Raw genomic sequence first — 23,900 nt, 5'->3', positions numbered from 1 at the left:
GTTTGGATGTGAGAAACCAGAGAACATTTCCAGTTACTGCCATTTGCCGCATCCTTCCTTAAATAACTGACTACCTGAGATGTTCTGAAGGTTCATAGAAATGATATGGTATATGTCATGACATTGGGACATAGTAAAGCTCTTTTATCAATATTATGCACGACCTTGCAAATTGACAGTCTCTTTTGTTGACTTAGCATCTTTTATTAACCACACGTTTTATTTTGTGTATGTTAATGCTATTTATATTTTGTGTGATCTTTAATTATAGGCTTCGAGATTGCGAGAAGAAGCCCATAACATGGGAAGCGTTCACATGTCAGAAATTTGTACTGAATTAAAAAATTTAAGATCTTTAGTCAGAGTATGTGAAATTCAAGCAACTTTACGAGAGCAAAGGTAAAATAAAGTTTACTTCCTTAAATTATGTGCAGTATGAAATGTACTCCCTTATTTGTGGGAGTACATTCCAAGACCTCCATTCAATGTAAGAAACCATGGATAGTACCAAAGCCAATAATATAATGTGTTTTCCATATTATTTAAGCATGTATCATACTGTGGCCTTAAGTTTTTCAGTTTGAATTGTAACAGCAAAATTAGCCTGATTTTTTTTTTTTTGATAGGGAAATACTCTTTATTAATCTCTGTGTACATTGGGGAGCACAAAATAATAGGTTGGTTAAGATTGAACAAGTTAATTGAATATAGTAGTGCATGCCTGTAATGTCAGAACATGAGGAACACTGGGGCAAGTGTTGAGTTAGAGGCCAGCATGGACTACATCAGAAGACTCTGTCTTAAAGTAAGTCTTTAACATATTAATGGCAAATTTCTGAAAAGTGCACTAAGCATTATGTTGTGTGAAAAACAAGGGCTAGGGGTTGACAGAGGGGCAGAGTGATAGAGCACCTGCACAGCAAGCATGAGGCCAAAAAGGGAACATAGGGTAAGAAAGTAATTGAGGGAGTGAATTTAATCCAAGAACAATTATATGCATATATGGAAATCACAGTGAAACCCCTTTGTACAATATATGCTAATAGAAAAAAGAAGACGTGTTGGTGGGGGCTGGGGGCTTGGATGGGGGAGTGGATGACACTTATTTATGCTGTAAGGAAAGAGCAGGGCTTGAGCTTGCTTAAGCAGTTTTTGAGAGGCCATCATTACTACTGACCAAAACAGTAATGGAGTTCCTGGAGCCAGGCACCATATGATCAAACTTCGAGGAGAGCATTGGCACACACCTGTAATCCCACATTCTAAAGAGGCTGAGGCCTCCCTGGGCTATTTAGTGAGATAGTCTCAAAATAAAACAGAGCTGGTGTGATTCAGATTGGATCACCTGCCTAGCATACAAAAGGCCCTGGATTCAATCCCCAGTTCCAGGGGGGAAAAGCCAGTTTCCCAAAAAACCAGTCACAGCATCCAACCAGCATAAGGAAGCCCCCTACGCTTTTATCTAATTATTTTTTATAGGATTGAGGTTTGAATTTGGGGCTTCACAATTGCAAAGCAGATGCTTTGTCCCTTGAGCCATACCTTCAGTCCATTCTGGTCTGGTTATTTGAGGTGGTGTGTCGCAAACTGCCCAGGTTTTCCTTAAACCTCAGTCCTCCTGATCTCAGCCTCAAAGTAGCTAAGATTATAAGTATGAGCCATTGTGTTTGAGTAAGAAGTTCAGAAATAAGTGAGTGAAGTTAACGAGGACAGGGACCATGTCATCAAGGCCTGTGGATGCTCATCTTGGTTTTGGCTGTCTTCAATTATAATACCAGTCCTTCCTTCTCTTCCCCAGTACTGGCTTGGGGGAATGGTGGGAAGGGAGCTTCCTCACAAGGGGTCCACATCTTGTTTTTAGCTCAGGTGAGTCTTCCTATGTGATGCCTATCACGTTCTGATCCTCCAGAGCAAGCTGAGATAGAGACAGTGAACTTCAAGTTCATTAATACTACACAAGTTCAGTGAACATTGAAATATCTAGGGGGAATTTCTTGCAATGTTGGTTGCTGTTTTCAAAGGGTGAGTATGAATTTCATTTACCTGCTTCACAGTTTCACAGATAGAAACTTCATTCCTACTATAGATCTTCGAAGTAGCCTCAGCATACAATGTTTTTCTTTCCTTATTGAAAACGTCCACCTTTTCACTTAAGGAAGAACTTTGCAGCTTTTATTAACATGATACCAGCTGTCGGAATCACCAGCATTCACTACTCTTGTGCTGTGAGGCCATTATATAATGAAATACAAGTTACTTGAATACAAGTGTTGTAATATTGCAAAGGTCAATCTGATAACCAAGATGGCTATTAAATGACCAATTGGGTGGGTACTGAATACAGCATGCTGTATACTGGACCAAAGAGGGTGATTTCACTCCTCAGATGGGGCAGAATAGACAGATTTTACCATGTCACTCAGAATAACATGCATTTAAATGTAGGATTTTTTTTTATTATTTCAAATTTTTGGACCGCAAGTAACTGAAACCACAGAAGGAGAAATAATGGTTAAGAACAGAACTATATTATCCTAAATTGAGCTAAGGAATATTCCTTATGAATATAATATTCCTCATGAATAATAAGACATCTTGATTTGATTTCTCTGAACTCATGATAAAGACCTTAAGTAGAGTTTTTTAAGAGCTAATTATAAATGCCTCATCTTCACTTAAGGTTAAATCTGTATTATTGAAGGTAATTGTTTTGGTTGAAATTTCAGATTAAACTATTATCCTTGCATCACCCATCAATTCCTTGGAAATAACAGAAAGGATTTTGATTAGCAAATATAATGATGTGTATCTGCCATCTTCTTTTTTTTTTTTTTTCCTTCATTTTAACACCATTTCTTTCATAATCTGGTATTTCACTTAAAATCTACATTACATTAAATAATAGTTTTTAATGTGCCTGTTATGAAATTGAAGATAAACTATCAATAGCTTTGTATCTTGTCTGTATATAATCACTGGATCAGAAGGAAGAGTTATTCTTGTTGAAACTATATTTACTAAATACCAAATTAGGATTTATAGTAAAATTTGAAAAGTAGAGGTTTAATCCTTTTCAATTACTAAAATATTGGAGGTAGGGTTTTTGGTTTTTTGGTGGTTTTTTTTGTCCCCCCACTGTTAATGGGGTTTGAACTCAGGGCTTTACACTTGCGAGGCAGGTGCTCTATCTAATGCTTGAGCCATACCTCCAAGCCCTTTTTGCTGTCATTATTTGGAGTTAAGGCTTGCTTTTTGCCCAGGCTGGGCTGGTACTCTCCTATTTTAGGCTCCCTAACTTTGACTGGGATGACAGGCATGCCACCACCATGCTCATCATTTTTCCATTGAGATACAGAGTCTCAATCTTTTGTCCTGGGCTGGCCTCAAACCACAATCCTCCCAATCTCAGCCTCCCAAGTAGCTAGGATTCTAGGTGTGAGCCACTGGCACCTGTCTTCTAGTAGTATTTTTTTAATATCAATTAGGATTCTTTTACTGTAGGATTGCTCTGGAAGTAATTCAAACATAAAATTTCATTTAGGCTTGCTGGACAGATTATTTAACTTCCAGAAAATTGCTCTGTTTATCATTGAGTCCTAAGAAAACAGTATACACGATCAGATATTAAGCCAGTATTTGATTATGCTTGTTAATTCACTGGTAGTACAGACCATAAATACTATGTAGTTCACAGGAGAGGATTTTATGAAGTCTCTGGAAATCTAATTTAATGGTGGGGTTTGTCTTATGTTTTGAATGTGTAGCATATCAATTCCAGTTTGATTTAGTTCCATTTTTAAAAAGAAAATGGGATGGAGTCTAGTGGATTGAACCCAGTGACTTTGGTGGCTAGTACACAGTCTCCCTCTGATGTACATCTCCAGTCCTATTTTTCATTTTAAATTGTGACATAATTATAAGTATTTATGGAGTACAGTGTAGCATTTCAATACATGTATACAATATATGATGATCAAATCAGGGTAATTGGTACATCCATCACCTCTACATTTATTCCTTTGTGTTGGGAACATTCATAGTCCTCTACTAGCTATTTTGTAATACACAATTTTTGTCTACTGTAATTATCTTGGATCCATTCTTATGTATGTGTATCTATATTGAGTGTTGCACTTATTGTTGTTAGCTTCTTACACATAGTTAGTTCTGGTCTTAGAATGCTGTGAGCTAGGTTTACCCCATGTTTAAATATCTACTTTTTTTAATATGACATTTAATAGAACAATAAGATTTAAATCAATTCTTAAAGTATTAATGAGAAATTATTAGAAAACTAAGAAATGTTCTAAAACATCATCCTGATCCTGTATAACATTTGTTCATAGTTTGATTTTTCTGTAACATTTATACATACACACAGATTCTAATAATTGCTTTTATTTTTCAGGATACTCTTTTTGAGACAACAAATTAAGGAACTTGAAAAGCTAAAAAATCAGAATTCCTTCATGGTTTGAAGATGTGAATAATTGCACATGGTTTTGAGTACAGGAACTGTAAATCTGTTGCCCAGTCTTAACATTTTTGAGCTGCATTTAAGTAGACTTTGGACCGTTAAGCTGGGTAAACGAAATGACAAGGGGTTGGGGGTCTGTGAGTCAATTCAGGGGAAAGATACAAGATTGATTTGTAAAACCCTTGAAATGTAGATTTCTTGTAGATGTATTCTTCTCGTTGTAAATATGTTTTGTAGAGTGAAGCCATGGGAAGCCATGTGTAACAGAGCTTAGACATCCAAAACTAATCAATGCTGAGGTGGCTAAATACCTAGCCTTTTACATGTAAACCTGTCTGCAAAATTAGCTTTTTTAAAAAAAAAAAAATTCGGGGGGGTTAATTTATCATTCAGAAATCTTGCATTTTCAAAAATTCAGTGCAAGCGCCAGGCGATCTGTGTCTAAGGATACAATTTTGAACCATATGGGCAGTGTACAAAATATCATGAAACAACTGTTTCCACACTTGCACCTGATCAAGAGCAGTGCTTATTTGTTTTGCAAGAAATGTTTTTCATTTCCTGTGTGTTTCATTTCCCTCTGAAATCCTTGACTGATTTTATCCATTTTTTAAGGCTCCCTTTTCTCCTTTCTTAAGGCACTGTTGCTATGGCACTTTTCTATAACCTTTTCATTCCTGTGTACAGTAGCTTAAAATTGCAGTGATTGAGCATAACCCACATGTTTGTATAAATTATTGAAATCCATTTGCACCCTGTAAGAATGGACTTAAAAGTACTGCTGGGCATGTGTGCTGAAAGTACATTGATTGCTCAATTATAAGGAAATGGCCCAATGAACATGGTATGGGAGGGGAAAGAGGAAACAAAACTAGTCAGATGTGAATTGTATCTGTTGTAATAAACATGTTAAAACAAACAAAACTGTTATTTTTCTTTTCCTTCGGTCAGTGCATATTAGAATTTGAACTATCTGGGTATTCTTTATCAGAACTGTTCTTGTTGAATATTTATACTTCATTGAAATCATTCCTTTAAGGGAGGTTTTGTTTAAAGCATATTAACAGAAAACTGTGTATAAGATATTTAATGAAATGTGAAATTCAACAAGAATGATTAAGTCATTTCCCAAGTGGTTGTCATTTGTTAAATCCTGGTTTACCTGTCTTGCTATTACGACATTTCATTTTGAAGGATGTTTGTGTTGTAGCTAACTGTTCAAGTCTGGTGCTGACTGCTGTTCTTAGCCATCACAAAACGCTAAATTTGTGTAATTGGAGCTTCCTGCTGTTATCTGGAAATGGTGGGGAAGCTCAGCTTTGTATATTGTTTCCTAAAGTATATTAAAATAAAAAAAGAAACTATTGCTACTATAAAATTACCTTGGCTTTTTTTTTCTTGCTAAAAATATTAGTCACATGACCTTTAAATCACAAGAGTTTATGTATGTAGAAAAATGTTTGATCTTCAAAATCGTATATCTGATGTAGAGTTTTGTTGTAGTTGGCAGATGTGTGCTTCCCAAACTGCCAGCACCAAGGGCCTATTTTTGATGTTTTCCATCAACATCAGTGTTATACTTTTTGAAATATGAAAATGTTCCAGTATAATTGAGAGGAAAATTTTTATACTGGAGGCTGAGTTTTTTCTTGTAACTTAATACTTTCAAAATGTAAGAAAAGATAAATGTCATGAATTGTGATGAACTGTTCATACCTCTGAGGTTGTTACCATTTGCTGAACTTCACTAGTACCTGTAATGAAACTCCAAAGAGCCATGTTAAGCTGAAAGCCTTACAGTATATTTTCTGCAAAGAAGTGAGCAGTTTTTAACAGAAGAATGTTTCCTGCTCACATGGCATCTTGACTTAATGAGTTAGGTAAATTTGCATTTGATTTGCTAATAGTTTGTCATTCTGTTCCTTTGTTGAAAACAGTGCTTATATCCCTAAATGAATTAGTCACATACATTTAGGAATAGACGACTAATTTGAAATTTCTTAGTGATGAATTTGTAAACACAGAAAATTAAAGTTTCCTCTCAATGTTTTTATGTATTTGATCCACTTTTGATTCTGTAGTAGACTTTAAATGTACTTTATAGACATGGTGTCTAGGGAACATCTATCAATATAGGCAACATAACCTGGGATACTCCTTATCTATTTGGCCTGCTGCCACGGATTTGAACATGTACCTTGGTTCAAATAATTGAATGTACAAATACTGCATAGCCCTAAAGAAACTTAGAATTATTTTTTCTGTTTTATAAGATTAGTAGCTTACTCAAACCTTCTTAATTATAACAATATATTTTGTAATTGGAGAGTGTTAGTCTTCTATCTAAAGAGCCAGCTCTCTGCCTTCCCCTTCTACCCTCTTTTTTCTATTTCGTCTAATTTGATTTTCAAACTTGGACACGGTTTTGAGCACAATGAAAACTCCAGACTCATTTTATTAATAGCCCATGTGAATGGCTATATTTTCCTTTGAATCTTAGCTGTTTCACACTTATAAAACCTTAAGGTGGAGGGATTTAAAACCTTGCAAAGAATGGATTTTTTTACCTGATTTCCAAAAGTTTCATGTTCAGTTTAAATACAACCTTATTTTAAGGGACTGCTTCAAACGGGAGAGTACAGGGTTGATAGTTATTCACTCTGTACCAGACTTGAACTTCAGGACTTAAAAAATCTGTAATTTAGATGTTGGATTTAAATACATAGATTTCTTTTCAATACCTGTAAATACAGCTATATTCTTGTATTTGTACGGGAGTGTACAAAATGACACAAAGTAATAAATATGTTTTGATTATATTGTGCAGTTATTTTGTAACTGTGTGGAAATGATCTAAGAATGCTAAGTTTGTATTTGAGTAAGGAAACTTTAATAGATAGCTGCTACAATTTTGTTTCAAGTCTATAACTTGTACTATCTTGCTTAGCATGCAAGAAGCCACAGGTTCTATCTCCAATACCACAAAAAAAATCCTGCCTTAAATTTGGGGTTTGTTAGGGTCTGTTTTATTTTGCTGTAGGCATCCTGATTCTTCAACTTTGAGAGTGCCCCAAAGTACATTCTGCCTAAGTGATGTCTTCCAGGCTCACATGTAAAAACTTCACTCATGTCAGTTACATCTAAATTTATGTCCAACCCTGATCTGAGTTCCCAGCAACAGTTTGGATGCTTGCTTCAATTTGTCAAGTTCTCAAAGGAACATGTGTCCCATTTTTTGTAATCAACACCCTTACTAGGTTCTCACCATTTTGCTTTTTTTTTTTTTTGTCTTAATACTTCAGGTATAAATTCACCCATAAACTGCCTTTTAAAATGTATTTCAGACCTAAGGGTTTGCCACTACCTCAGTGCTGACCACTCTAGTCCAATCTTCAGTTATCTTCTGACCAACCCATGCCTAACATTTCTGCTTCTGCTGTTAAGTACTTCCCAGATTGCCCCACCTTCCACCTGACCTACACACAATCAGTTCATAACAGCTGCCAAAGTGAAGTAGAAACCACACGATGTCTTTGTGCTAATGATAGTGACTTCAGCTCAGAACAGCACAAAGATTGTACCATGGTATTCATGTCAAAGCCTCTGAATATCTCTAAATTCACATCACACCAACCAGTTTCACCCTTGGTCCTTGCAATCCCTTCTCAGTGTTTTCATTTTTTAATATCTTACTGTCCAGTCATTTCAAATCTGTCATGATAACCTGTGTAAAAGAACACCATATCAGACATCCTGAACCCCTAGCCTGCGGAAAGATTCTCCACGCCACATTACACTGAGAAAGCAAGAGGGCTGCAGTGCCACCAGATAACTGGCTCCAAACCTGCTTGGGAGACATTCGGCAGACTTAACAGGTGAGCACCAAGCATCATGTTTTCCTCCAGCCTCCCCTAGGATAAACCAGCATAACCTCTTGGGCAGACTGACCCTCCACTCCCACAAAAAAAAACAACAATAAGCAACTGAAAGCTAACACAAGAGAAACGAGTTGCTGAACGTGCACAAGAAGGGTGGAAGAGCAAGGAGCTGATCTCAGCACCAGCTTTCAATAAAGTCTGGAAAGAAGGGCCAACAGTGGGCAGGTGATAAGCTGCTTCCTGAATTAGGGCAGGTAGCAGTCCACAAAGCTCATCTCCTGAGCCAGTAAGCAACATCCAAAGGCAAATGACACTGCAAAATTGAAAATCAGCAAACCACAATATGCCAACAGAAGGGCTAGCTGACAGATCACTGACCTTGCCCCAGAGAAAGTGGGTGAGGCAAAGAAACAAGCCCCCAGTAATCAAGCACAGTGAAAACCCAACTCCAAAGCAGGACAGCTGGCAGACTACAGAGCTGATGCTGGAACCTGAGGACAACATACAAACTACCACACCCCACTGAGGGAGGAGCTGATCAAGCAGCTTCCTCTGAAAGAGTTAGAAAAAAAAAAAAAAAAACACTACCCAACCACCTGCCGAGACTACCACAGAGCTTCTGTTTTAATACCAACACCAGGATTGGATGCTGGAGGAGTAACACCAGAACTCAAACTACGACTGAAACTATTGTTCCTGAACCTGGAGTTTTTTGTTCTGTTTCTTGTTTCTGGTGTGTTTGTTCATCTCTCCACATTGAATTTTTTGGGGTTTTTTTTTGTTGTTAGTGTTATTATTGTGAATTACTAAATACTGAGTTACAACCAGACCAGGGACAGAAATAACACACACACTTAGCTACAAACCCAATACAGCCACAAAACAAAATTAAACCAAGGGAAAGAAAACAGGTGACTGAAACCACCAAGTAACCTATCAAGAACATAGTTGCACAGTACCACCAAGCACAGTGAGCGATGGGAAGATGAAAACAGGATGGATACCATTCTTCCCCCACAAAAATACAGGATTCAGAGGGAAATGAAGAAAATGGATACTCAGTTCTGGACTCCAACGAAACGAAGATAAATGACACCAAGATACCCAAGAATGCCCACAAGAAATTTTGCAAGTAATCACTGAGAAGAAATTCTGCAAGTAATCACTGAGAATTTCATGGAGATGTTACATGGTTAACCAAAACATACAAGAGGCACTCAAGAAATTTCAAGACACCAAAAAAAGAATACCAGAAGACAGAAACAAATAAATGAATTCATAGGAGCCCCAAATAAACACCAAAATGAAGCACAACACTGTAAATAAATGAAGATGAAAATGGGTGATAATAAAGAGGAAGTGACCCATGATATGGAAAAACTCAGAAAAAAGAATGAAACAGATGCAAAGCACAATGGAAGGCCACTCCACCAGACTAGGACAGAATCTCAGAACTTGAAGATGAAATGGAAATTAAAGGAAAAACTGAAGAGCTAATAGTCAAACAACTCAAGACTTGTGAAAGGAATATGCAAGAACTCACCAACTCCATCAAAAAACCAAAACTGAGAATCCTGGGCATTGAAGGAGGAGAAGAGGTACATACAAACAAAAGGGATTTATAGTATATTCAATAAAATAATAGAAAATTTCCCAAGCCTGGATAAAGCTATGCCCATCCAGGTACAGGAAGCCTCCAGGACATCAAATAGACTTGACCAAAATAGAACTACATCACAACATACTATCATTAAAACAAGCACAGAAAATAGGGAAAGAATATTGAAGGCTGTAAGAGAAAAAAACAAATGACATACAAAGGTAATCCCATCAAAATCACAGATTTCTTAACAGAAACCTTAAAAGCAAGAAGGACATGGAGTGAGGTATTCCAGGCACTAAATGAAAATAACTTCAACCCTAGGATACTCTACCCAGCAAAACTATCATTTAAAATAGATGGAGCAATAAAAGTCTTTAACAATAAATAGAAACTAAAGCAATATATGACCACTGAGCCACCACTACAAAAGATTCTTCAAGGAATTCTGCACACAGAAAATGAAAGCAAACCCATGAGAGGACAGGCAACACCAAACCACAGGAAAAGGAATCAGAGAGTAACATTAACTCAGCTACACACAAACTCTCAAACAAAAACAACTAAATAACAGGAATTACCACATACTTACCAATATTAACACTGAATATTAACAGACTTAACTGCTCCATCAAAAGACACCTTCTGGCAAACTGGATTTAAAAAGATCCAATAATCTGTTTACAGGAGACCTATCTCATTGACAGAAACAAGCACTGGCTTAGGGTGAAAGGCTGGAAGATTTACCAAGCCAATGGTCCCTGAAAACAGGCAGGAGTAGCATTACTTACCTCAAAGTAGACTTCACACTTGCATTGATCAAATGAGATAAAGAAGGACACTCCATACTAATAAAAGGGGAAATACACCAAAAGGAAATAAAAATTATCAACATATATGCACCCGATGTCAGTGCACCCAATTTCATCAAACATACTCTGAAGGACCTAAAAGCATATGTAGACTCCAACACAGTGGAAGTGAATTTCATCAAACATACTCTGAAGGACCTAAAAGCATATGTAGACTCCAACACAGTGGAAGTGGGAGACTTTAATACCACTGTATCACCAAGTGATAGGTCATCCAAACAAAAAAAATCAAATTCTAGAACTAAATTACACCATAGATCAAATTGACCTAGCTGATGTCTACAGAATATTTCATCCAACTTCCACACAATATGCATTCTTCTCAGCAGCCCATGGAACTTTCTCCAAAACTGATCATATCTTAGGGCACAAAGCAAGCCTCAGCAGATACAAGAAAATATAAATAATCCCATGCATTCTATCTGATCACAATGGATTAAAACTAGAACTCAACAACAAAAACAATAGTATTCTCCGCTCTCGCGCAGGCGTGGCAGCTGGGCTGGAGATCTGTGGGGGCTCTGGAGAGGAACTGACACCGCCGGCCACGATGATGCTGGAGAGCGTGGCTCGTCCTGAAGGTACAGCTCCCGGCTTATCTGAAGCAGCTCCCAGTCCCAGAGAGCATTACTGGCTTCACCCAACTCACAGTTTCAGAATGGCTTCGGTTATTGCCTTGGTGTACTTGCTCTTCTTGGCTACCTTGCAGTTCGTCCATTCCTCCAGAAGAAAAAACAACAGAAAGATAGTTTGATTAATCTTAAAATACAAAAGGAAAATCCCAAAGTGGTGAATGAAATAAACATTGAAGATCTGTGACTTACTAAAGCAGCTTATTGTAGGTGTTGGCATTCTAAGACGTTTCCTGCCTGTGATGGTTCCCATAACAAGCACAATGAATTGACAGGAGATAATGTGGGTCGACTCATACTGAAGAAGAAAGAAGTATAATAGTAATAACTTAGGGTTGATTCAATTGTGTGCTGTAAAATCTTACAATATTTTCTCATTGTTTATGTATAGAAAATCTTTGAAATGTTGGTCTTAATTATTACTACTGGTTGAATTATTTCTGCCAATGTACTGTCTTGCTACACTACTGCTTATATTTGATACTTTGTATATTCAGTCATTTATAGAGAAATTGTCAAGCCTCATTCTGACTTCAGAGAATTAATGTATTTTCCAGCAATAAAGTCAATAATTATTTTAATTAATTGGGGATCTAAATTTTGGCAATGGGTCCAAAGCTGTGTCTCTGAATATTAACTCAACAGAATATATTAACAGATTTTAATTTCAGGAGAATATATACTTTTTAAATTTTCCCTACATTTATAATATTGTTTTTCATATTTTGTTTTGACCATTGGAATGCTTTTAACTCCTTTTGATTTTCTATACTCCATTCTTTTTAGTTGAACTAAGGAAAATATTGCCATGAAGAATTACTTGAGTTTACAGAGATAAACTCTGCTTTATAGAGGTTCTTGTCTCATTAATATGAACATCCCGATTTCAGGGAACTGGATATAAAAAGTTCCAGTGAGGAACTCTGTGTGTGTGTGTGTGTGTGTGTGTGTGTGTGTGTGTGTGTGTGTGTGAGAGAGAGAGAGAGAGAGAGAGAGAGAGAGAAGTCTTTAACACAGTGACAGCTGGGGTGGCAACAACCTAAACTTATGGCTGCCTCAATTTGAAGGTCAGTTTGAAATATAGCATATCTGAATTCAGATAAAAATAATAAATAGGTTAGTGATCAAATCTGTCTTTTCTCTGGCCTGGAGGCGTGGCTCAAGTAGTAGAGCAAGTGCAAAGCCCAGTACTTCCAAAAAAATTTAAAAATTGTCTTTTTTCTTTTTAATAGTATAAGCCATTAAAATAAAATTCCAAGTAAACTTACTGGAGAATCCTTAAAACATTGCAATTTTTAGTCTACAATTAAGGCTCTTCAGTTTTATTTTACATTATAATTCTCATATTAATAGCTATCCTTCAGTCTATCTATTAAAGGTACACACCATTCAATTCACTGTTTTTTTATATGAAGAAAGTATAGGAGGCAAACATTTAATCCTTCTTCAAATAAGAAAGCTAATAGTAATTGAGCATCTATAGTATCAGACACTACTCTAACAAGCATGTTTCTTGGATTTTGAATTTATTACATGTAATGTCAGTAAGTTCTATGTGATCCTAACTTTCTCATAATCAACAGCAAGAATTTTAAAGTTAGAGGTAGAAACGTAGCCTGTGGTTTTCAAGAATGTGCATGTCCAAAATTATTGCTATTCCCAACTGTCAGTGGGGAGAAATATAACATTGTCACTTCTAAAGAACAAAAACAAAAACAATAGTAAAAACCATGCAAACAGTTGGAAGCTGAACAGCACATTGCTTAATGATCAGTGGGTCATCGATGAAATACCAGAGGAAATTAAAAGTTTCTTGGAAGTTAATGAAAATGAAAACATGATCTACCAGACACAGCAAAGGCAGTCCTAACAGGAAAGTTTATAGCCATGAATGCATATATTGAAAGGACAGAAAGATCCCAAATCAATGACATAATGCTACATCTCAAACTCTTGAAAAACACGAACTAGCAAAACCCAAAACAAGCAGAAGGAGAGAAATAATAAAAATAAGATCTGAAATTAACGAAATAGAAACAAACAAAAAAAATACAAAGATCAATGAAACAAAAAGCTGGTTCTTTGAAAAAATAAACAAGATTGACAGACCCCTGGTAACCTGACTAAAATGAGAGAAAAAACCCAAATCAGTAAAATCAGAAATGCAAATGAGAGCTAACAACAAACACCATGGAAATCCAGGCAATCATCAGAGAGTACTTTGTGAACCTATATTCCAATAAATTTGAAAATCTTGAAGAAATGGACCAATTTCTAGATATTTATGACCACCAAAATTGAACCAAGAGGATATTAATCACCTGAACAGATCTATAACACAAAATGAAATTGAAGTGGCAATAGAGTCTCCCAAAAAAGAAAATTCCAGGACCTGATGGATTCTCAGCTGAATTCTATCAGACCTTTAAAGAAGAACTAATAGCACTTCTTAAACTTTTCCATGAAATAGAAAGGGAAGAAACACTGCCTAACTTATTTTATGAAGCCAAAACTAGACAAAGGCACCTCCAAATAGGAGAACTATAGGCCAATCTCCTTAATGAACATTGATGCAAAACTTCTCAACAAAATAATGGCAAACCAAATGCAACAATATATTAAAAAGATCATTCACCACAACCAAGTCAGCTTCATCCCAGGGATGCAGGGGTGGTTCAACATACACAAATCTATAAATGTAATGCAGCACATTAACAGAAGCAAAGACAAAAACCACTTGATCATCTCAATGGATGCGGAAAAAGCCTTTGATAAGATCCGACACCACATCATGATAAAAGCTCTAAGAAAACTAGAAATAGAAGGAATGCACCTCAACATTGTAAAGGCTATATATAACAAACCTATAGCCAACATCATACTTAATGAAGAAAAATTGAAACCATTTCCCTTAAAATCAGGAACAAGACAAGGGTGCCCACTATATTCACTCCTATTCAACATAGTCCTGGAATTCCTAGCCAGAGGAATTAGGCAAGAAAGAAGAAATAAGGAATTCAAATTGGTAAAGAAACTGTCAAAATATCCCAATCTGCTGACGACATGATCCTAGACCCAAAAACTCCTTGACACCATCAACAGCTACATCAGGGTGACAGGATACAAAATCAACTTACAAAAATCATTAGCTTTTCTATATACCAACAACAAACAATTTGAAAAAGAATATATAGAAACAATAGCCTCAAAAAAATCAGAATCCTAGGAGTAAACTTAACAAAGAATGTGAATGATCTCTACATGGAAAACTACAAACCCCTGAAGAAAAAGATTGAGAAAGACTTCAGATGGTGGAAAGATCTCCCATGCTCATGGATTGGTAGAATCAGCATAGTAAAAAATGGCTATACTACCAAAAATAATCTACACGTTTAACACAATTGCCATCAAAATCCCAATGACTTTCATCACAGAGATTGAAAAATTTACCTTAAAGTTCATTTGGAAACACAAGAGACTATGAATAGCCAAGGCAAAAAGAGCAATGCTGGATGTATCACAATACCCGACTTCAAACTATATTACAAAGCAATAGCAAAAAAAACAGCATGGTACTGGCACAAAAAAAACCATGAAGACTAGTGGAACAGAATAGAGGACCAAGATATGAATCCACAGAGCTATGCCCACCTTATTTTTGGCAAAGGCACCAAAAATATACGATGGAGAAAAGACAGCCTCTTCAACAAATGTTGCTGGGAAAAATGGCTACCCATCTGCAAAAAAACTGAAACTACATCCATGTTTATCACCCTATACTAGTATCAACTCAAAATGGATCAAGGACCTTAATATCAGACCTAAAACTCTGAAGTTAGTACAGGAAAGTGCAGGGAATACTCTGGAAGTAATACGTATAGGAAAGGACTTCTTCAACAGAACCCCACCAGTGAGCAACTAAGAGAAAAGATAGACAAATGGGACTTCATAAAATTAAAAGGCTTCTGCACAACAAAAGAAATGGTCTCTAAACTGAAGAGACCATTCACAGAGTAAGAGAAAATATTTGCCAGCTATACATCAGACAAAGAACTGATAATCAGAATATACAGGGAACTTAAAAAACTAAACTCTCCCAAAATCAATGAACCAATAAAGAAGGGGCAACTGAACTAAACAGAACTTTTTCAAAAGAAGAAATTCAAATGGCCAAAAATCACATGAAAAAATGCTCACTTTCTCTAGCCATAAAGGAAATGCAAATCAAAACCACACTAAGATTCCTCCTCAACCCTGTTAGAATAGCCATCATCAAAACCAATAAGAACAATAGGTGTTGGCGAGGATGTGGGGAAAAAGGAACCCTCATACACTGCTGGTGGGAATGCAAGCTGGTTCAACCACTCTGGAAAAAAATACGGACGCTTCTTAAAAATCTGAACATAGATCTTCCATATGATCCAGCAATCCCACTCCTGGGGATATACCCAAAGGGATGTGATACAGGTTACTCCAGAGGTACCTGTACACACCCATGTTTATTGCAGCGCTAGTCACAATAGCCACGTTATGGAGATAGCCAAGATGCCCCACTACTAACGAATGGATTAAGAAAATGTGGTACTTATACACAATGGAGTTTTACTAGCCATGAAGAAGAATGAAATCCTATTATTCTCAAGTAAGAGGATGGAACAGGAGATCATTCTGAGCAAGGTTAGCGAGTCTCAGAAGACCAAGAATCATATGTTCTCTCATATGCGAACTTTAGATCTAGGGCAAATGCAGTAATGTTGTTGGACTTGGGTCACACGCTAAGGGGAGAGCACATAGGGAGGAATGGGGATTGGTAGGAAACCCCAAAGTTGAAAGTGTTTGATGTCCCCACTGCAGAGGAGCTAATACAGAAACCTTAAAGCAACAGAGGTCAATATGGGAAGGTGATCAGGAAGTACTGAAGAGGTCAGGTAGAGATGAATCAATTCCGGATGTAATACACTTGTGCATGGAAGCAATGCTAGGAATCTGTATAGCTCAACTAGCAAAAACGGTTTGTCTTCCTTATTGCTTAATCTTCTCTTCAACAAAATTGGAGAAAAGGGCAGAACAGGTTTTGCCTGGAAGTGAGAGGTGTGGTGGGGGAGAGGAAAGGGGTTGGGGGCAGGGGGGAGAAATGACCCAAACAATGTATGTACATATGAATATATGAATAAAGAGAAAAAAATTGGGAAGAATATTTTAATAAAGAACACAATCTCTGCTTCATTCTGGTTTTCTCTTAAAGAATAACACCTAATATATAATAAGCACTCAAATGTTTTTCCTAATATGAAGTAAGCCATAAATGCTTGTTGAAAAGACTATGATTGTTAAACAACTTTAGGCAGAACCAGAATTATTTACAATTTACAAAGGTTGCATTGACATGTTTTGATTTGGGGGCCCTCCTTGGGAAGGCAGGAAAGGAACAACAATGGTTCCATACTAATGGTTTCATTAGTATTGTAAATTAGACTTTACTATTGGTACCAATATATGAAATGTGATCTCTAAGCAAAAGTGAACTGAGCCAGTAACAAAAGCATTTTCTGAACATGTCTTAGAAATAAGAAGTAAGATGCTACTTCCAATGTGATGGTCTTGGGGAAATGTTTGCTTCTGAGGGCGTGTTTAGGTGAAGCGTGAAGAATTGGAGACCCTGTCCTGGTTTTACAAGGTATCACTGATGTAATTCCAACAAAATATCAAGGTATTTTCGTGGAAATTTTATATAATACTTTTTTGCATCTAGATAAATAAGTGTGCATATTAGGAAAATTCTTGATTTAATTAATGGAAGGTATCAAACAGCTTCAAAATATTGTAATATTATGTATCAGACATACTAATGCTACATAAGATGTACAAGTTACATAACTAGTAGATAATGTAATGTAATAGAACATAATAGTGCAGAACAGGTCAAAAATAGAAATATTGATTCAGATACATTGAAAGCATGTCAAATTGTTGTAGAAATGGTAACTATCCAAAACCGGAAAACTAGCCAGCAGTTTTGAAAAGTTATAAATCTGGATCTCAGTCTGTTTTGTACAGTAAGTTCTAGATGAACCAAGTATTTAAATGTTAGAAAATGTAAATATAAAGACATGTTATATTATGTTAATTTTTCATTGCTGTGATAAAATGCATAAACTGAGAAGAGGAAAGATTTATTTTGGCTCAGAGGTTGCAGTGTGTGGTCTTCTGGCTGTATTGTTTCCGGGCCATGCTGAGGTAGAACATCATGGCTAAGGTCATAAGGGGAGGGATGGGGGAGAAGCGATCATTGCAACATTGTTTATAGTAACAAAAAATGACAAGGAATTTGCCTTTGTAGAGCCACACAGTGGAATGCCATGCAGACATTATTGGAAGGTACAGGTCTGTCCTAACAAAGACTTCTAAGACTTTTGGTGAGTGAAAGATGAAGGATGCAAAACTGTGGATGGAGTATGAATTCTTTGGGGGCAATTATAAAGCAGAGACAAAGAGATCTGTACACATTTAGAGAGGCATGTGCGTTGCATATTTGAATACATATGTGAGGAACCATTAATAGTGATTGACATTGAGCAGAATGCCTAGTGAGAAGGAAGAGTTACTTTTATGTAATCTGATTCCATATGGTTTATTTTCTACTGTGGTTTTCAGTGATGTGCAGGAGCTAAGCTTGAGACATGTGATTATGAAATTGTGCATATTTATCCCTAACACTGTGTTTAGTTGGCAATATTGGCAACTAAATATTGGCAGCTTGAAATTGTGTTAATATTTGCACCATGGAAATAGGATAACTCTTAAATCAGAAACTATTGCTAAATATTTACCAGCACACCCCTGCATACACTGCCAGTATTATTGCAGTAAAAATGTTTAAAAGTAATACCTGCTATTACTTTTTTTAATTTGCTGCTACTGTGGATTAACAGAGCCTAGGAAGAGAAATGTGGGTTACATTTAGAGGTGGAAATAGAGCTGCTCATGTGTAACTTAAACTGCCCAACAGACAAGGTCAACTCCAACTCCAAAATAATCATTCTGGTGGTCATAATAGGAGGTGCTCCATGCAAATTACTTAGTTAATTCTGTTTAATACTATGTAAAGTTTTCTATAATTTGTTTGGAGCCTCTGAGATTCTTGGGCAGAGGAAAATTTCTTTCCCCTGAAAGTAGCTAGAATCCAGTAACAGGTCAGTTTGCCCATTAGCTATATGCAGCCTCTAGAAGCCCCACTTACATGGAAGGACATGTGTGGTCTGAATTTTAAAGTTTCCTTGTTTGACATTTGGAATATGCCTATCTGTTCTCCTCACATCTCAGTGAGGCTGTTGATTTTTTAAAACTATCAGCCATATAAAAAGTTAAAAGAATTATACAATGAGTAACTTCGTATTATGTATTTGGATTCAATAATTAATGAGGTCTCTCTGCCACACTCCCTTTTGTCCAAACCACTTGAATGTCAACTCCAAACATTGTGGGACTACTGTGTTAAGAATGAAATCATTATCCTACATACATAACCATAACACCATTATCACAAAAACAGATGATATTGAAGGAAGGACAGCATTAACTCAGAGGTCAGAGCAGGGCAAATTTGGATTTCCATTGTGTAAGTGAGCTTTTAGAATCACTCTTTATAAACACAAAAGTTTTGAGCATGTTCTTTTGCAGTCAGAAAAGTAATGCACAACTTTTAAAGTTGCTGTCAGAACCATTAGCTCTCAGTAGTGCGGTGGAAGGACCTAAACTATCTGCACTCAGCAAGATGATCCAAACTGGAGAGAAGCTCCAATTTTCTCTAGGCATGGAATAAGAAAAGAGCGGCTACAATGTCAAAGTAAATGTAAGAACATCAAGCAGACCCCTGAAGAGACAGGAAGGAGGAAAATGACTGAGAACTTTTTTACATGATCACAATTCCTTTGGAGGGATAGATAAACCACTGTCTTCTTGACACACTAAATTGAAACTCTGCCTCCTTAGAGTTGATTACCACAGACAAGCAACTTGCCCCAGAAAAGGCTTGAATTTGTTTCATCATATGCAGGACTCCTGGCAGGGATAGATGAGAGATACACAGAAAGCCCTTAGCACAAGGCTGGACCCGATGTAAGTATGCACAACATGTTGACTACTGCTTGGATTATTCATCTCCCTCCACAACTGAGTCACTGCTGGCTTTATCCTCCAGAAACCTCTTCTGTCTTTGTCCTGCTCAGCCTGTTTGCATAGCTATTGTGTGCTGGGTGAACAATGTCTCCTTCTGCCAAGATAAGTAGGTGGTCAGCACCCATGTATTCAGAGGAGGACTGAAAAGTCACACACACTACCTGAGCCTCAGAGTGTTTCATGGTATATGTGCACTTATTCTTTACGGAAAGCATTTTGTTCTTGTTGTTCTGAAAACATTGAAACACACCATTGGAAAATACTCAGAAAACACCTACGATTAATGGTGACTGGCAAACCTTGAAGCCCTCTCTGCTTCAGCTCACTCCCTCTTGAGCACCCACACCAACTGCTTTGCCCCTGTTGCAGTGTCAGCCTTTTAAGGAACCTGGGGAGTACTCAAGGTTAGCTGGAAGGCTTATCCCAGTCTGCAGGCTATCACAGAGGCTCCCTGATAGCTCTTGCCACTGCACCTCAACCCAATTTTCCAGCTAATTTATTCTGTTTCCCCCTTAAGCTTTCTTCTAGGAATTCCACTATCTGTACCCAGCATTCTTCAAGAACTTAGCAAATGCTCCTGTTACAGGTGGGTAGTCTCAGAAGACCCATATCCAGAAGATCTCAGGTATTTGTGTCTTAGAACAAAGCAGTGGACAGAAGCACAGATTGTAAAGCAGTAGCAAAGTTTTACTGAAAGGGAAAGGAAAGTATAGGCACCACAAAAGAAAAAGCCAGATGGTACAAAAGCACCAATCTCTGCTTAAAGGGCAATTTATAATTTGTAAGGGCAAATGGTGGGGAAAAAAATCTAGGCAGTCTTTGCAGGAGAGGCCTAGGGTGATTGATAGGTTTGATTGACAAGATCTTGTTATATAACAGAAGGCAATCTGCTTATGCTGATTCCCAGGTCTTTAACTATATGTATGTGATGCAACCAATATTCTTAAGGTCTTAAGTAGAGCTTTACCTGAGAGGTCAAATTGAGGACAGATTTACCTTTACTGGGCATGCACCACTTTCTGGTCTGAACTAGCCAAGAGACTCCTCTGTCTTTCAAGAGAATTTACAACTACAAAAGAATTTAAAACTGCAAACCTGACCATGAAATGACCATTAGAGGAGATGTCCAAGGATGGTTCTGGACAAGGGCAAAGAGGAATTCAGCATGGAATGACCTTTTGCTAAGAACGGTTGAGTCCCATGGTGGCTTTTTTCTTTCCCTGTTACTAGCCTGCTGCACTACCTCTTACCCTAGATTCACTCTGCTATCCCTAACTGCTTCCTCTGCTTGGAATTTTCCCACTTCCTATGTGATTGGCTCTTTCACACATTCTAGGTCAAGGCTTAAATGGAGCCGGCCCTTACAGGAAGCCTGTCTTTCCTTGTCACTCATCATTGCTTTTGTTTCCTCCATGGCATTTATTACTGAAAGATAACATGGATTTATCAGAGCGCACCAGAAAAGGTAATTTTATTTAATTTTCAGTATATTGATGGCTTCTGTCCCACTGCTTGAGTAATCAGATCCACAAGGACAGGGATTTCATCTTATTTGGTGACTGTTAGCATCTAGAACAGAACTGGAACATAATAAATACTCAATAAAGATTATTGAATGAATAGAATTCTCGACCCCAAAACTGAAAGCACTCTGGGAAATTCCCTCAGTTCTTTGTCTAAAACTCTCTGATGATCCTATTTGAACTGACAGTTCTATAACTGTCTTACCATTAGTCCTAGATGGTGAGCAATATCCTCCACTATACTCAGATTTGTGCATATTGCTTCCTCAGTTTTTTCTTTGTTTGTTTGGCTATTTCTTTGGTTTCAGTTTTATCATCTGGCATTTAAGTTACAGAGTTAGAGGTTCAGAGTTGGGAAAGACCCTAGAAGTCACTATTCTGATTACTCTATGGGCATGCCACTTAGACATGCACTTATCAGTGAGCAGTCTAAACAAGTGTCTGGAACATAGGAAAGGATGAAGGAGTAAATTAAGCAACATGGAACCTGCAGGAAGGAGATGCTAAGCTATTGCAGTAAGCTGTCTGCTGACCCCATTTTCACTATTTGGAAAAATTCCAAGGCTTGTGGCTGGAGAGACATACTTCCCACTCACTTTGATCATGCAAACAGATTTCATAGACTGGCTTGGAGAATGCTATGTTTTTAATGTGTCCCCCAAAAGTTTATGTGTTGGAAATTCATATGTTGATGACTTTTTGAAGTAGGGCCTTTGGGAGGTAATTAGAATTAGATGCGGTCAGGAAGGTAGAGTCTCCATGATAGCATTACTTTTATAAGAAGATGAAAAAGACCCCAATTTACATGCTTGCTCCATCTCACCAAGTGATGACTTCTACCATGTTGTCATGCTGCAGGAAGTCCTTCACAAAAACAGGTATCAGTGCTTTGCTCTTGGACTTCCTAGCCTCCAGAAAACATGAACAAATAAACTGCTATTCTTTATAAATTGTCCATTCAATGGGTATTTTGTTATAGCAATATGAAATGGACTAAGACAAAAAAATGTAGACTAGGCTGGTAGGAAATAGGAAAGAGAGAGCTAGAGAAAACTGCCCCATTTGATGAGCTTGTCACTGGCACATAGATGGTACCAGGATCAGTAGTGCAAGTGAGCAATATCCCAAAGTGAATAGTGACTCACCTCTACAGGAAGACGGCAGTCAAAGGGTAATAGTCAGGCTGGTCTTCAGGGGTGGGGAGCCTGAATGGAAAAGGAAAAAGGACTAGGAGACTAAGGTCTAGTTCAACATCCATGCACACTGAGTCAATGCCTCCACTAGGGGCTCCATCTACCAAGGAGCTCACAGTATAGTGGGGTTGGACTCTGTTCTCAGTGAGGTCTGGGTTGAAAGAAGAAAACTAAGGCAGGCCAATCCGATGACAGGATTGAAGACAAGCTGAAACTCACTGACACATGGGTACCTGGGCTTCTTTACATGGTAAATTTATAGGCTAGAGCAAGACGAGTTTAATCTTTACTCTGAATAGTGAGTTTTCAGCCACGACAATGAGTGAAAACATACATAGATGAACCTGAGTGCCAATATCAACTCTGCTGTTTTCTAGCTGCAAATCTACACAAATCCAGTCAGGGAGTGTGAGCTTCCTCATTTGTAACAAGAGGATTTTGTGCCCTCTTTTGATGGTGGTTATGAAAACTAAATGAGCTAATAAATATAAACCATAGCCTAGTGTATGGCACATGAGGGTTACTCAAAAATGGCATTTATTTTATCTGTTATAATTTGGTGAAGAGCAGACATTAATAAGAGAGTGGACTTCTTATTTCTTAGGAGTCAGAGAGACGGGCATTTAGAGAGCTGATATTGGCATAGACCCACTTAGGGTTGATCTTTTTTTTTTATTCATATCAGAGAGGGACAAAAGCAGATTGAGTCAGGAGACATTCAATCTACTAAATGAATCAGCATTTCTCTCTCTTTGCCAAAGGAGAGGCTAATTAGAGAACTGAGCACTAACTAGTAAGTACTGTTCCTGTCTTTGCAAGACTGTCTTAGTTATGGTATCAGTGGCTACTCTATGAACACAATATGGGTGCTCTTTGTTTTTTTACCTTAAAAGAAACAAAGTTTAAAAAAATCTTCCTGAGAGGGAAGAGAAATGAATTAGATTTAGCAATTAACATTTCAAGTTGTTTAACTCAAACTAGGAATGGTGGGGGGGTGGCTGGGGGAGGAAGCATGCATGCTTTGCTCTCTATTGTATTTTCATTCATGTCTTCCAACAGTTAGAAAGCCCGGAGGGAATTAACAGAATTCACTACCCTGTATTTTCGTATCAGTGACTCTCTCATTCATTGCATTTCTCTTATCTCTCAGCTTCCTATGCAGACCAGTTAGTTTATACAGAGCCAGGGCTGCTAGTCATTACTCACATGGGTATAGCTACCATGTGAGCTGATGGCACCCTGTCAGTATTAATGAGCCTAAGAAATGCAGAACCTTATGGTAATGGCAAATATAACTCTATTTCTTAGCTTAAAAGAAGATAATAAACTTCAGTCATTTATCAAATACTGCCATGCATTAGATAGTTGTACAAAATAATCTGTATACTCAACAGTTGTTATTCACCTGAACAAATACTAACTGCGGAGTTGGGAGTTAAACCCAGAACTTTATTTTATTTTTTTTTATTGTTTTATTATTCATATGTGCATACAAGGCTTGGGTCATTTCTTTCCCCTGCCCCCACCCCCTCCCTTACCACCCACTC

General features: G+C 37.4%; 1 protein-coding gene and 1 pseudogene across 8 annotated transcripts in view; both read left to right on the top strand.

Annotated features, from left to right (window-relative positions):
• Positions 1-5,855, top strand: part of Wac (WW domain containing adaptor with coiled-coil) — a 68,615-nt gene extending 62,760 nt beyond the window's left edge. For all 8 annotated transcript variants that reach the window (XM_020180864.2, XM_074056416.1, XM_074056419.1 and 5 more), the window contains 2 exons: positions 272-399; positions 4,409-5,855. In XM_020180864.2, the coding sequence (XP_020036453.1) occupies positions 272-399; positions 4,409-4,478 (198 nt within the window). In that variant the 3' untranslated portion in view covers positions 4,479-5,855. The remainder of the gene's footprint in view (positions 1-271; positions 400-4,408) is intronic.
• A 137-nt stretch (positions 5,856-5,992) lies between these two features.
• On the top strand, positions 5,993-12,410 carry LOC141417498 (CDGSH iron-sulfur domain-containing protein 2 pseudogene; annotated as a pseudogene).
• The last annotated feature ends 11,490 nt before the right edge of the window (positions 12,411-23,900 follow it).

This window comes from Castor canadensis, chromosome 15 (assembly GCF_047511655.1).
Source record: "Castor canadensis chromosome 15, mCasCan1.hap1v2, whole genome shotgun sequence".
NCBI lineage: Eukaryota > Metazoa > Chordata > Mammalia > Rodentia > Castoridae > Castor > Castor canadensis.
Note: the sequence above shows the minus strand (reverse complement) of the source record. Positions and strands in the feature narration are given on the sequence as shown.